At 45.9% G+C, this 13474-nt stretch overlaps 1 protein-coding gene across 15 annotated transcripts in view; it reads left to right on the top strand.

Moving 5' to 3' along the window:
- Positions 1 to 13474, top strand: part of kif20ba (kinesin family member 20Ba) — a 48463-nt gene that overhangs the window by 24294 nt on the left and 10695 nt on the right. For 10 of the 15 annotated variants that reach the window (XM_060059777.1, XM_060059774.1, XM_060059768.1 and 7 more), the window contains 13 exons: positions 305 to 419; positions 1681 to 1858; positions 2606 to 2637; positions 3603 to 3716; positions 5909 to 5978; positions 7948 to 8030; positions 8515 to 8649; positions 8866 to 9251; positions 10486 to 10624; positions 11226 to 11348; positions 11544 to 11586; positions 12054 to 12158; positions 12569 to 12696. In XM_060059777.1, the coding sequence (XP_059915760.1) occupies positions 305 to 419; positions 1681 to 1858; positions 2606 to 2637; positions 3603 to 3716; positions 5909 to 5978; positions 7948 to 8030; positions 8515 to 8649; positions 8866 to 9251; positions 10486 to 10624; positions 11226 to 11348; positions 11544 to 11586; positions 12054 to 12158; positions 12569 to 12696 (1651 nt within the window). The remainder of the gene's footprint in view (positions 1 to 304; positions 420 to 1680; positions 1859 to 2605; positions 2638 to 3602; positions 3717 to 5908; positions 5979 to 7947; positions 8031 to 8514; positions 8650 to 8865; positions 9252 to 10485; positions 10625 to 11225; positions 11349 to 11543; positions 11587 to 12053; positions 12159 to 12568; positions 12697 to 13474) is intronic. The other 5 variants (XM_060059772.1, XM_060059773.1, XM_060059779.1 and 2 more) reach the window with 5 other exon arrangements.

The following is a 13474-nucleotide window of genomic DNA, read 5'->3' as shown; positions in this document are numbered from 1 at the left end:
AGACCTGGCTCACCTCTTCCCTAGAGACCTGGCTCACCTCTTCCCTAGAGACCTGGCTCACCTCTTCTCCTAGAGACCTGGCTCACCTCTTCTCCTAGAGACCTGGCTCACCTCTTCTCCTAGAGACCTGGCTCACCTCTTCCCTAGAGACCTGGCTCACCTCTTCCCTAGAGACCTGGCTCACCTCTTCTCCTAGAGACCTGGCTCACCTCTTCCCTAGAGACCTGGCTCACCTCTTCTGTTAGAGACCCTGGCTCACTTCTTCTCCTAGTGACCCTGTCTCACCTCTTCTCTTGTTCTTCAGAGATCGTTTGGAGAGGCAGAAGGATATCTTGGAGGAGAAAGCTGAGAAGCGGTTGGAGATCTTTAAGAACCTGGTGAAGGAGCTGAGCAGCACTGGACCCGGCCCAAAGAAGCAGGTCTCTCCTTGTTTCACACTACAACCCGCTACATGCAGAACCCTAATCTGTGTCCCAGCAGTCCTACCAAGTTGTAGCAGAACTCCTTGGGGTAGACGGAACAGAGCCAGGGTCAAAGTAGCATTTTGTTTCGTGGTTTGCTAGTGTTAAGTTCCTTTTACATTGGACGCGATTATTCGCAATCAAATAATTACAAATGGGAGGTGAATGGGACTGTAAACAGACAACGCAACTTTGCTTTTGAAAACATAACTGTGTGCAGATGTATCACTACAGCTTCGTATGGATACCAACCTTCTCCCAAAGAGTGCCAAAATGTAGTTCTCGAACAGGGAACAAAAAAAGGCTGTTAAAAACATCATTATCACCCTCTTCAGCAAAGTATCATTCGCTAGACTTTTCTAAGCTTGGATTGAAAAGCACAACTCATTTTCTTATAGAATTTATTTAATCAGATATAATTTTTCATGAAAGGACAGAGCATAAACTCTCCTTAAGTCTAATAGTCCATCTGTCATTTTCGCCAGCCTGATTATTATTAGAAGTTGCCGCTTATTTGCGTCGCGGCTGAAGTTTTGAAGCGACTATTCCGTCCGTGTATTTGCATTTATTCGCTACACGGCAGGTGTAGAAGGACCTTACTCCAGCAGTGGCCAGTCTACAGGTGTTGATTTTAAACCTTGACAGACACTTTTTATAAGAACTTTAGAGTCTGATATGACAGGATGTTTGAGGCCCCTCTCAAACTGAGGGCTTTACCTCTGGAAGTGGCTGTTGTGTGGTTATCCATTGGAACAAGGTGCTTTGCTCACTGCTTTTGCGTGTCTAAGCACCTACATTTTTGGCTAGCCCTGAAACTCACATTTTTGGATGCTCAGAGTTAAACAAATATAAACTCCGGAAAAACGCACCCAACATCGTAGGTATAAATGTAGTTGTGCACTCGCAGTGTGCCTCTCGTTTTACAGGCTGCTTAAGTGCTCAGTGTGACGGGCACCATAGCTTGTATTCCCACCAGGGAAAGTTTACTAGTGATGGCTAAGTTTGTGTTTCTTTTAGCTAATTATGCGCTTACAGATCTCCGCCTCCAGCTAAATTATTGGTGGAAACTAAAGTCGGTAAAAATTGGTTTTATCTACCACCAGCCTTGAGATTCTAAGGTCGGCCTCCCCACAGAGGTTTTGCTACAGTATGCTAGGATAAGCATGGATTAATTGAACCCACACACTCTAGAATCAGACACATTCTACATCCATCTTAGGCTGACAGGGCTGCCTGTATGCTTCAGGACTTGGCCGGGATAAAGCAGGACACCCTGGCCACCCAGACCGCGCTCAGCTGTCTGGGAGAACCAAGCCCTGAGCGGCTGGGGCTGAAGGTGCAGTCAATGGAGCAACAGCTCAACAAGTCTCAGGAGCTGTTGGACGCCAAGACAGCTGGTAAGACCCAAATCTCCTCCGTCATGGAGATTACCTTTCTCATGGAGATGCACCTCCTCCATTATAGAGATACACCTCCTCTTTTATAGAAATACACCTCCTCTATGATGGAGATATACCTCTCTGATAGAGATAAACCTTCTTTGATAGACATACACCTCCTCTATTTTAGAGACACACTCCCTTATTTTAGAGATACACCTCTATTTTAGAGATACACCTCCGCTATTATAGACACCCCTGTTATTGATACGCCGCCTCTATGATAGAGATACACCACCTCTATGATAGAGATACACCTCCTCTATGATAGAGATACACTTCCTCTATGATAGAGATACACCTCCTCTATGATAGAGATACACCACCTCTATGATAGAGATACACCACCTCTACGATAGAGATACACCACCTCTACGATAGAGATACACCACCTCTACGATAGAGATACACCACCTCTACGATAGAGATACACCACCTCTATGATAGAGATACACCACTACGATAGAGATACACCACCTCTATGATAGAGATACTGAGCTATTTTAGAGATACACCTCCGCTTTTTTTAGAGATACACCTCCGCTATTATAGACACCCCTCTCTTATGGATACAGCGCCTCTATTATAGATACACCTCCAGTCTAGACATCGCTCTATTATAGAAGTGGTGCATCTATGCAACTTTTGTTGTTTGTCTCTGAACTCTTGTTGTGTTTTTTTTATCTCTGACCTCGTTTGTGTTAGACCTGCTCCAGCAAACCCAAATCTCCAGACAGGTAAGACACACCTTCCACATTGAATGAATGATTTGAATATGACAGTTTGTGAGAGTGAGAGTTTGTGGATATAGCCCTTGAGATGAGGCCTCATATGTTCTGGGGGTCCAAACCAGCCCAAACCTATTCTATTTCAGTATATAGGTTGTATGTGTGTATGTAGCTCTAACATGTAGGGATGAGTCGGTCGCGACCGATTCGTTCACAACGAACGAATCCCGAAGGTGAACGACAAGAACTGGTTCCCCAAAACAAGAGAACTGATTCTTTGATTCTTTTTTTTTTAACATAAAACAAAAATATGGTCACGTAAATAAAAAATACAAACGAACAGAGCTTCGTCTCCCCGCAACCTTATATTGATTGAGTCTACAACATTCTCAAAGATTCAGCCAATGAGAGGTAGCAATGGTGTTGCCATGGCACCTGGGTAAACAAATGACAAGGTGGTACCGTCGAATTTGAGTGCTTTCTCTGTCAGACGTATCTTGGGTCATGCCATTCGACCTGGGGCCACTCATATATCCCCCTACATTTCCGAAAATAGACTTGACCTCCATCTGTTTATTGGATAAACCCATTTCCCAATCCCAGGAGTCTTTGCTCCATTCTACGTCAATTCAAGAACAAACAAAGAAATTAAGCTGCAGTTCGTGTATTTTATTTATGACCATGAAAGTTCTGTAATGCCTGAATAATGAAGAATTAAATGTAAAGTAAAAAAAAATTGTGTGGTAAGTGGTATAAATATTGGTGGAACGTTTGGCTAACCCAAACTAAATAGAATATCTTGTGGATTTTCACGGAGGGTAGAGCCTAGAAGTCGTTTAATCTGACTTAACGAACGAATCAAGACGAACGAATCAAACAAATGAATCATTATAGTGAACTGAACTGAAAGAACTGATTCCCGGAAAATAATCATTTTGCCCATCCCTACTAACATGTAATGGGGTTGTTCCCAGGCCCTGGAGTCCCATGAGCTGAGGCTGTCCCAGCTGATGGAGATGTGTCGGGAGAAGGATGACATCATCTCCAGACTCCAGAAGGCCCTAGACGAGCAGCTGCAGGATACCAACGTAAAACACCCAGACTCGTTAAAGCCACCAGACTCGTTAAAGCCACCGGACTCATTAAAGCCACCGGACTCGTTAAAGCCCCCGGACTAGTTAAAGCCACCAGACTGGTTAAAGCCACCAGACTGGTTAAAGCCACCGGACTGGTTAAAGCCACCGGACTGGTTAAAGCCACCGGACTAGTTAAAGCCACCGGACTAGTTAAAGCCACCGGACTAGTGAAAGCCACCAGACTAGTTAAAGCCACCCGACTAGTTAAAGCCACCAGACTGGTTTGAGGGTGCACTCACACTAGGCCATCTGGCCGTGGCCGTTTTCACACCTAACCTTGCTCAAATCTGCCAGTGTGAGTGTGGCTAGTCTGGCCAGGCCAACTTGGCCACTTGGGAGAGGTGTGCTGCTACAGTACGGGCCGCCACGGTACAGATGCTAATGAGCCGACACACGCACGGCTACGCAACCTGAGCTGGATGACGTATAGTCCATGCGACGACCATGGACATAATAAAGGCGTCGAGCCTTCTTTCCCATTAAACGGTAAACATGGCGTCAAGCGGTTCAACTGTTGGTTGACGTTGGTCGCATAGAGAAGTCGACTGCCATTTGGGCAGACGATGCTATTCAGGCACAGTTGGAGAAGACCCACAAGAATTCCGATGTATTTGGGAGAATCCGCGACCACAGACTCAGCAAAGTGCGAACTGTGTTCTCTGTGTTGTTGTCCATTGTTGTTAAAACTCTGACTGGCGGCAGACTTTATTATGGTCCATGCAACGGACGCTTGGTGATGACGTGTTACGACGTGATGACGTATGTACTAGGGATGGGCACGAGTAGTAAATTCCAAACTCGAGTGATCGAAGGAATTCCTTGAGGATCAATCGAGTACTCGTTTAATCGAATCTATTTTTAGAATGCAACGCATCTGCAGCAGGAATAGGCCTGATGATGAACGGCAATATTACCAACCAAACATGTAATGCTTATTCTCCATCTAAACAGTAAGAGTTATCAGAGTATTCATTATTTATTTTTGCAAACGTTCAAAACACATTTTCCTTACAAAAATAAATATATGCGTCTCACAATTTAAATCACGTCGAACCAAGGCCTGTAACAGTTTGAAAAAACCAACAACGAAACAAGTAGCCGAACCATTGCAAATAATTTAAAGCTGAAACGGCAGCAAATGGACTACGGAAATACTCAGCGTTGTGATCTTCTCTACACGGTCGGGATTAGAGCTGCATCTTGCGGCGGTGAAAATAGCCGACACACTTGGTTGCTGCGGGTCTGCTTTCCCGAACTCACCGTTGTGTTTCAGGAGCATATGTTGCCGCATAGTACTTTCTGGTAGCTCGATTTCGCTTGGCATATTTTACATTTTACCTTATGATCTCCTATTTCTTTAAAGTTTTTCAATTCTTCGCTGCGCTTTGCTTTAACCACCATCTCTTAACTTTTTTAATTGTGGCATGCCTGCACACGGCACGGAACGCGCCACACAGAAATGGATACATTTCATTTGCTTTGTGCCCACGGCATGCGTTGGTGGCGCCGACAGAAAATGTATACATTTGCTTCAGAAAACTTTGTTTGTGTGTGTATATGCAAACTCGAGTTTGCCTGTCCACCAACCGAGTTCATTTGTAACGAGGAGTACTCGAGTAATCGATTCCTCACGCCCATTCCTAGTATGTACAAGAGCCTACCGTGGCCAGGCCACAGTTGCGACGGCCAACGGCCACGGCCAGATAGCCTAGTCTGAATGCAGGCCAGAGAACAATGGGGCCAGTTGAGCACCGTTAGGTGTGAAAACGGCCAACGACCACGGCCAGATGGCCTAGTGTGAGTGCACCCTAAGTCCCCAGACTGGTTTAAGTCCCCAGACTGGTTTAAGTCCCCAGACTGGTTTAAGTCCCCAGACTGGTTTAAGTCCCCAGACTGGTTTAAGTCCCCAGACTAGTTTAAGCACCTATACAAGGTTAACTGAAGCCAACAGCCTTGGTTGACCTAAGCCCCTAGTCGGGGTTGACCTAAGCCCCCAGTCGGGGTTGACCTAAGCCCCCAGACTGGGTGGACCTAAGCCCCCAGTCGGGGTTGACCTAAGCCCCCAGTCGGGATGGACCTAAGCCCCCAGACGGTGTTAACTAGGGCCACCAGATCAGTTTAACTCTAGTGTTTTTGTGTGGCAGGTCGCTGGTTCCAGGAAGCGACCGGTGGAGGGAGAGCCGGAAGGGGACTGCCAGCCCCCGTCTAAGAAAGGTACGGCCCCGTCTGGGACATCCAGCAGACCACCAGGCCGGGAGAACACCCGAGCCAACCTCCGCATCCGCCGCCGCATCTCTGCCCGCAGGAAGTGACCTCACCTCCTCTTTTACCTCTTCAACTATTAATAAAGACCGTTCCATTCTTCTTGGGTCAATCAACTGATGTTTCACTGGGTGTGTCGCTGCTTGGGTCATTCGTAAAGTGCCTGAATAAAATCCTTTATTCAACCTAACAACAAGAACATATAATATCAAAAATATTATATATCTAGAGATACCCTACTCTATAAACCTCTTGTCTAGTTTTGAGATGACGTGGTATCTATAGTGGGCCCCGTCCACACGAAGCCGAAACGGGCGAAACCGTTAAAGGCCCATTCACACCCTACGGTAAATACGGATACGGACCGTTTCGTCCGGTCCCGGAGGTGTTTCGTCCGTCAATGGGTCCGTCGCCTCTGAGCTTACGAATCCGGAGTGCTCCGGGAGAAACGGAGCAATACCACCGTTCGATATACGACCATTCGCGAAAATAGATAGTTGTATAATATCTGATATGTATATATATTATATTTAACGTTTCATACTTATATTTAAGCAATAGATCACGACAGGCTGTGGTATGTTAATATATATATCTATGGGTGGGACTCCGCGGGCTTAACAGTCATTGGCTAGACGGTCGAGGGGTGGGGCGATGAAGTCATGGTTTACGATTTCAGTCGGTTTCAGGCGTCCACATGAATCCAAAACGAAACCGGGTAGATTTGAAGTTTACGGTTTCGATCAGCGGATTCGCTGTCTTCGTGTGGACGGTAGGCCGAACCGTACAAGACCTTTTGCGGTTTCGCCATGAAATCGGCTTTGTGTGGACAGGGCCACACGAATTTGAATTGATTTCTGACTTTTCACCTGTCTGACCTTTGACCTGTAACCCTAGTGGATAAACCAACATTTGACTTGTCCGATAACCTCTTGGAACTTGCCAGAATATTCAGATATTAGTTTGTAAGGAAGGTATTTGAATCTCAATTCAATATTCAGATATTTCAGTTTTTTTAACATCAATGCATATTTGCGGACTGCGGGTAGAAGGCTGGGTTATTTCCTCTGAATATCCCAGTGATTAAAATATATATGAAGGTCAACGCTTCAGCTGATGTTGCGGCAGTCATCAGAAAGGCCAAATGTTTGAGGACCGAATTATCGTTAGTTAGGTAACAATTAGAAGAATTGTTCTACCTACGTATAATGTGTTGGTTATTTAGTAATCGTAAAAAGAACAGGCAGCGATGTTTTTTCTTATAGATCTGTCCCGCACAATTGCACCTTAACAAACATCCAAAGCTGGAAATTATGTTTTCGGGCCATCCCTAATAACCTCTGTCCTGTGGCCCTAGTGCAGTTAACACACACATCCTCCCCTACACACTTTCAAATAAGTGTTTTTTTAATTGGAAAATGAGTGTGTTGTGTATCCAATGTGACCGCGTTCAGCCACACCATCACTTCCAGCATTGCTCAGTCATTTCCTGTGGTGCTCATTCACTGCCTGGGCTGCTCATTCACTTCCTGTGCTGCTCGTTCACCTCCTGTGCTGCTCGTTCACTTCCTGTGCTGCTCGTTCACTTCCTGTGCTGCTCGGTCACTTCCTGTGCTTCTCGGTCACTTCCTATGCTACTCGGTCACTTCCTGTGGCACTCGGTGACTTCTAGCGCTGCTCGGTAACTTCCGTCACTTCCTGTGCTGCTCATTCACTTCCTGTGCTGCTCATTCACTACCAGCAGGGCCTTGTTGACATTTTGTTTTGTTCCTATGTATGTTTGTTCGCAGCACTCATGGGCAACACATTTCTAGTATTTAATGTTGCTTGCGTTTTTTTTTATCCAAACTGAATGACTTTCCCCTCACTATAATCCCCCCGCAGTACCCCTTCACCTCTGACCTCTGACCTGTCCCCCTAGCAGGGAGCCGTGGAGGTGCCGAAGGGAACCCTGAGCGGCAGGCGAGGTCACCTAAGGAGGGGAGTGCTGAGCCCCGGGTGGAGGTGAGAGAGGAAGGGACATGGGAGGAGGTGAAGCTGTGGGGCCACAATGTACAATGCCTCCTCATTGGCTGCTCAGAACCCCACTATCACTAGCTAACCTAGTGCTGTCAGAACCACAATAGCACTAGCCAACCTATTTCTACAAACCACAATAGCACTAGCAAACCTAGCAAGGTCAAAGCCCCATTATCAGAAACCAACCACTTTAAGCACCACAATAGTACCTACTAACTTGCTTACCTAGCGATCTCAATACAATAATATCTCAGCTAACCATCTAACCTAGTGTTGTCGGAATCACAACATCGCTAGCTAATTCTGCATTTTGGTTCTCATAATTTACTCTACGACCACTAAAACAACATTGCTACTACTTTTTGTCTTAACCCTCCTGTCTGACAGGAGGTGCTGTATGTACGGACCTTAACCGTCCTGTCTGACAGGAGGTGCTGTATGAACAAACCTTAACCGTCCTGTCTGACAGGAGGTGCTGTGTGAGCTCCGGGGGGAGAGGAGGACCAGAGAGGTGGTATACACTGCCCTGGAGGAGCAGATGATGTTAAAACAGGAGGAGAAAAAAAGAAGAGGAAGGGAGGGATCCCAGAGGAGCAAAGAGGAGGTAAGCAGAGGGTCTGGGTTTCCTTTTTGATGGATTTACCAACAACTAGGCGACAGATGTCTTCACCATGTGGCCTTCACTGTAAAGACGTAGTGTGTGCTCTGAGGGTTCAGTGTGTTGTGCAGGTGCGACCCACCTCCCAACTGGAGGCCGGTCCATAGTTTGAGAAACGCTTTTCTAGATGGTTGATTGCGGTTCTTTCTGACCCCGGTTCAGCAGGAGGAAAACGAGGAGCAGATCCAGGAGAGAAAGCTCCACATTCATAGGCTTGAAATAGAAGTCGTGGGCCTGAAACAGGAAGTCCTGGGCCTGAAACAGGAAGCAAAGATGGCTTCAGTTGCTGCACGAGCCGAGGGTGGCTGTGATCTATTGAGAGAAGAGATACTAGAGCTCAAGAAGAATCTGCTGCGAGAGGGAGAGGAGAAGAAGAAAACGATGAGGCAGATGGAGGATCTGGAGCAGGAGACGTCCCAGGCCACGGAAAGGCTGGTCCAGAGCCAGCGGGAGCAGCAGACGCGGCGCAGGGAGCTGCTGGCTGCGGCGGAGCACGCCATCACAGAGAAGGACGCTGAGCTGGAACGCAGAGGCCTCGATCTCCAAAGGTACCCTAAGAGGAGCCACTGTCTCGGCCCTACCACTGGTCATTAAAGGCCCACACATCCTTGTGACTATATCCTACCCTGTCCTAGTGACTACAGTGTTTCCCCCAGCACTGTATGGTTAAGGCGGCCGCCTTAACAACAATAGGGCCCCGCCTTGAATACCAATGAAGAAAATAAATAAATTATGAATATTTTTTAATAAGTATGCATTAACAAAGTATAAAACTCTCGTAGGGAAAGAAAACATACTGCCAATAAAATATAAAGTTAAACAATGCATCAGGAATACTGTTTCCAACAATGGTCGTGCCATGGAATTAAAACGGAGACTCCCCCCCCCACCCCCCCCTGCTCCTTGACCACCTTGACTAAGACATTTTCTGAGGGAAACACTGGACTATATCCTACCCTGTCCAAGTGACTATGTCCTACCCTGTACTCGTGAAAGGTTGAACCTGAAGGTTGTTGGTTCGATGGTGTCCATGCATGGCTGTCTCCGCCGTCAGTGTGTGAATGTGTGCGTGAATGTGAGGCAATATTGTAAAGCACTTTGGGTGGCCAATGGTTAGAAAAGCCCTACATAAATGCAGTTGATTTACATTTACACATATATCCTACCCTGTCCTGGTGACTAGATCCAACCCCTTCCTAGTGACTATAGTACCCTGTCCTAGTGACTAGATCCTACCCTGTCCTAGTGACTAGATCCTACCCTGTACTAGTGACTAGATCCTACCCTGTCCTAGTGACTAGATCCTACCCTGTCCTAGTGACTAGATCCTACCCTGTACTAGTGACTAGATCCTACCCTGTACTAGTGACTAGATCCTACCCTGTACTAGTGACTAGATCCTACCCTGTCCTGGTGACTAGATCCTACCCTGTCCTGGTGACTATAGTACCCTGTCCTAGTGACTAGATCCTACCCTGTACTAGTGACTAGATCCTTCCCTGTCCTTGCGTCTATAGTACCCTGTCCTAGTGACTATAGTACCCTGTCCTAGTGACTAGATCCTACCCTGTCCTAGCGTCTATAGTACCCTGTCCTAGCGACTATATTCTAACCGGTCCTAGTGACTAGATCCTAGTGAGTATATCCTACCCTGTCAAAGACGGTGTGTTTGACAGATAGCCTGTGCCATTATGCAAATACTTAGTAGTAGAGTTCTAATACTACAGGCAAGCAACCGTGTGTATGAATGTGTTGTGTGCATATGTTGTGTGTCGGTTTTAGGTTAAAGCAGCAGTCCACCCTGGACTCTGACGGAGTGAAGAGCCTAGAAGTGGACCTCCAGAGAAGAGACGAGGAGACGGCCGACCTCCGTGAGAAGCTGGCCGACTCCAAGAGACAGATCCAGCAGGTCCACAAAGAGGTACAGCCTCCTCCTCCGCCTGCTCTCTGATGGGTTCAGTCTCCTCCTCCCTGCTCTCTGGTGGGTTCATGGTGCGTTTTATTATCCATCCGTCCCGGAGGTCCGAGGACGTTGCCTAGCGACACGCATGAACACGCCCCTTTTCCTCGGACGGCAAACTTGCTTGCTCGGATGAACTCAGAAGAGGCCGAGCAAGGATTTCGAGACAGAATTCAAGAGGGCTGCACCCAGTGTGACTTGAAGTATGAACTGTTTTCTTCGGTTTGGACCGCTTTGGTGGTTTAAATGGCAATTTCAATCACTCGCATTACTGCAATACCTTACTGCGTCCGTATCTCTGCCTATGGCCTATAGGCTACTTATTTTGGAGCGCCTGGTACTCTGCCAATGCTACCGCGATAACAGCTTTCCGGGTGGCGTCCATGTTTTCCTCCAACGACCAAGTGTGGGAGTGACGTCACATCCGAGGTCCGAGTCGGTGCGCAGAGAATACTAAAACGCACCCTCATTCCCCTCCTGCTCCCTGCTCTCTGGTGGGTTCAGTCTCCTCCCTGCTCTCTGGTGGGTTGTGCTGACTGGGGTCTTCTCTCCCCGTGTCCAGGTGGCATCGCTGCGCCTGGAGGCGAAGGCTTTGACTCAGAAGCTGACCGATGCTGATAAGTTGGTGAAACAGCTGCAGTCCAAAGTGTCGGCCAGCGACCGCTCCATCCTGCTGCTCACCAAGGTTGGTAGATTTAGAAAGTGTTATAGATTTGAAATGTATTCTGTTTTTAAGTATTGGGAAACTATCAACTTATTGGTGAATAAAGACTGAGGTGGCGGACCAGTAGGAAGTCTTTGCTTATCTAGCTTTAGTATTCGATAATTTGGTAGCATTTATTTTATTGTATACAGACTAACCAGCCATTCTATGTTCCAGGATCACTCCCAACAGACCACCCTGTACCAACAGGCCTGCCAAGGTACCCTGTGTTTGTGTGTTTGTGTGTGCTTATGTACTGTGTTTATGTTGTGTGTGTGTGTGTGTGTGTGTATGTTTAGACCTGGAGCCTTAGCAGTGAGTTATTGTGTGTGTGTGTGTGTGTGTGTGTGTGTGTGTGTGTGTGTGTGTGTGTGTGTGTGTGTGTGTGTGTGTGTGTGTGTGTGTGTGTGTGTGTGTGTGTGTGTGTGTGTGTGTGTGTGTGTGTGTGTGTGTGTGTTTAGACCTGGAGTCTTGGCAGCGAATCATTGTGTGTGTGTGTGACTCAAGACTCACTTGTTCAGAGTTCATCTAGATTCTGCGTAGCCACCCCCTCCTATGTACTTATTGTATGATGTACTTCCTGGCACTTAGCTTTTGAAAAGAGCGTCTGCTAAATGCCCTAAATGTAGATGTTAATGTGTGTGTGTGTGTGTGTGTGTGTGTGTGTGTGTGTGTGTGCGTGTGTAGACCTGGAGGCCCAGCGCCGGGTTGTGGGGGACATGCGCGTGGCTCTCTCGGAGCAGGAGGAGACGCAGCAGCAGCAGGAGCAGCTGATCCAGGAACTCACACAAGGCAGGATATTAAACCTCACACATTTGATTATACCTCCTGTTGAACCCTTGATTCTTATTGGTGGACAGATTACAAGGGTTCGTTCGTACACCTCTGCCTTTTTAACATTTATGAATCAATGCTCGACAAATCCAACATTGACAACAACTGTCCAATACAACTATCCAGTCTGTTTCCCTGACAACGAAGAAACAATACGCCCAAAGCACTGCAGGAGTATAAGAATACATATGATATATAAATATATCATATGTTAAAGTTAATGTATTATATTCTCCAAAATATATTTTCTATTGTTCCAAAATGTTTTCTATCCGTGCAAATGTTTTCTATTCGTCCAAAAAAGTATCCAATGGTCCAACATTGTTTCTATTGATCTCAAACTGTGCTGTCCTTTCTGCTCCATTCAGAGCTTGATCATCTTAAAGGCTTGTATGAGAACCATGGCAATACAAAAGACACGCCCACTCAGAGACTCAGCCAATCAGAACTCCAACAGGCCAGACAGGAAGTAGTTCAGGCCCAGGAGAGTCTGAAGGTGAGAAGTTTCCATATTTCCCCTGCATTCTGTGAAAATCTAAAGCAGATTATAACTAAACCATTTTATATTTGAACCAAGTCCTACTCTGAAGTCTAAACCAGATTCAATCTAAAACAGAGTATATCAACAACAGATCCTATTCTATAGCCTCAACCAGATATATCTAAACGATAAACTATTCCACTCATCTAAACCTGATTAAATCTCATCCAGATTATATCTACACCAGATCCTAGTAAACCTTAACCAGATTAAATCTAAACCAAATTATATCGAATCGGATCACATTATACTTGTCTGAACCAGATTCAATCTACACCAGTTTATAGGTACAGCAGGTCATACTCCACTGGTCTGAACCAGATAAAATCTAAACCAGATTATTTCTACGCCAGATCCTATTCGACTTTTCTAAACCAGATAATATCTAAACCCGATTATATCTATACCAGTTTATATCAACACCAGATCCTACTCTATTGGTCTTAAACAGATTAAATCTAAACCAGATTATATCTACACCAGATCCTTTTCTACTAGTCTAAACCAGATAATATCTAAACCCGATTATATCTATAACAGTTTATATCAACACCAGATCCTACTCTATTGGTTTTAACCAGATAAAATCTAAACCAGATTATATCTACACCAGATCCTATTCACTAGTCTAAACCAGATAATATCTAAACCCGATTATATCTATACCAGTTTATATCAACAACAGATCCTACTCTATTGGTTTTAACCAGATTAAATCTAAACCAGATTATCT

Source organism: Gadus macrocephalus, chromosome 8 (assembly GCF_031168955.1).
Source record: "Gadus macrocephalus chromosome 8, ASM3116895v1".
NCBI lineage: Eukaryota > Metazoa > Chordata > Actinopteri > Gadiformes > Gadidae > Gadus > Gadus macrocephalus.
This window is presented reverse-complemented; position numbering and strand designations above follow the sequence as displayed.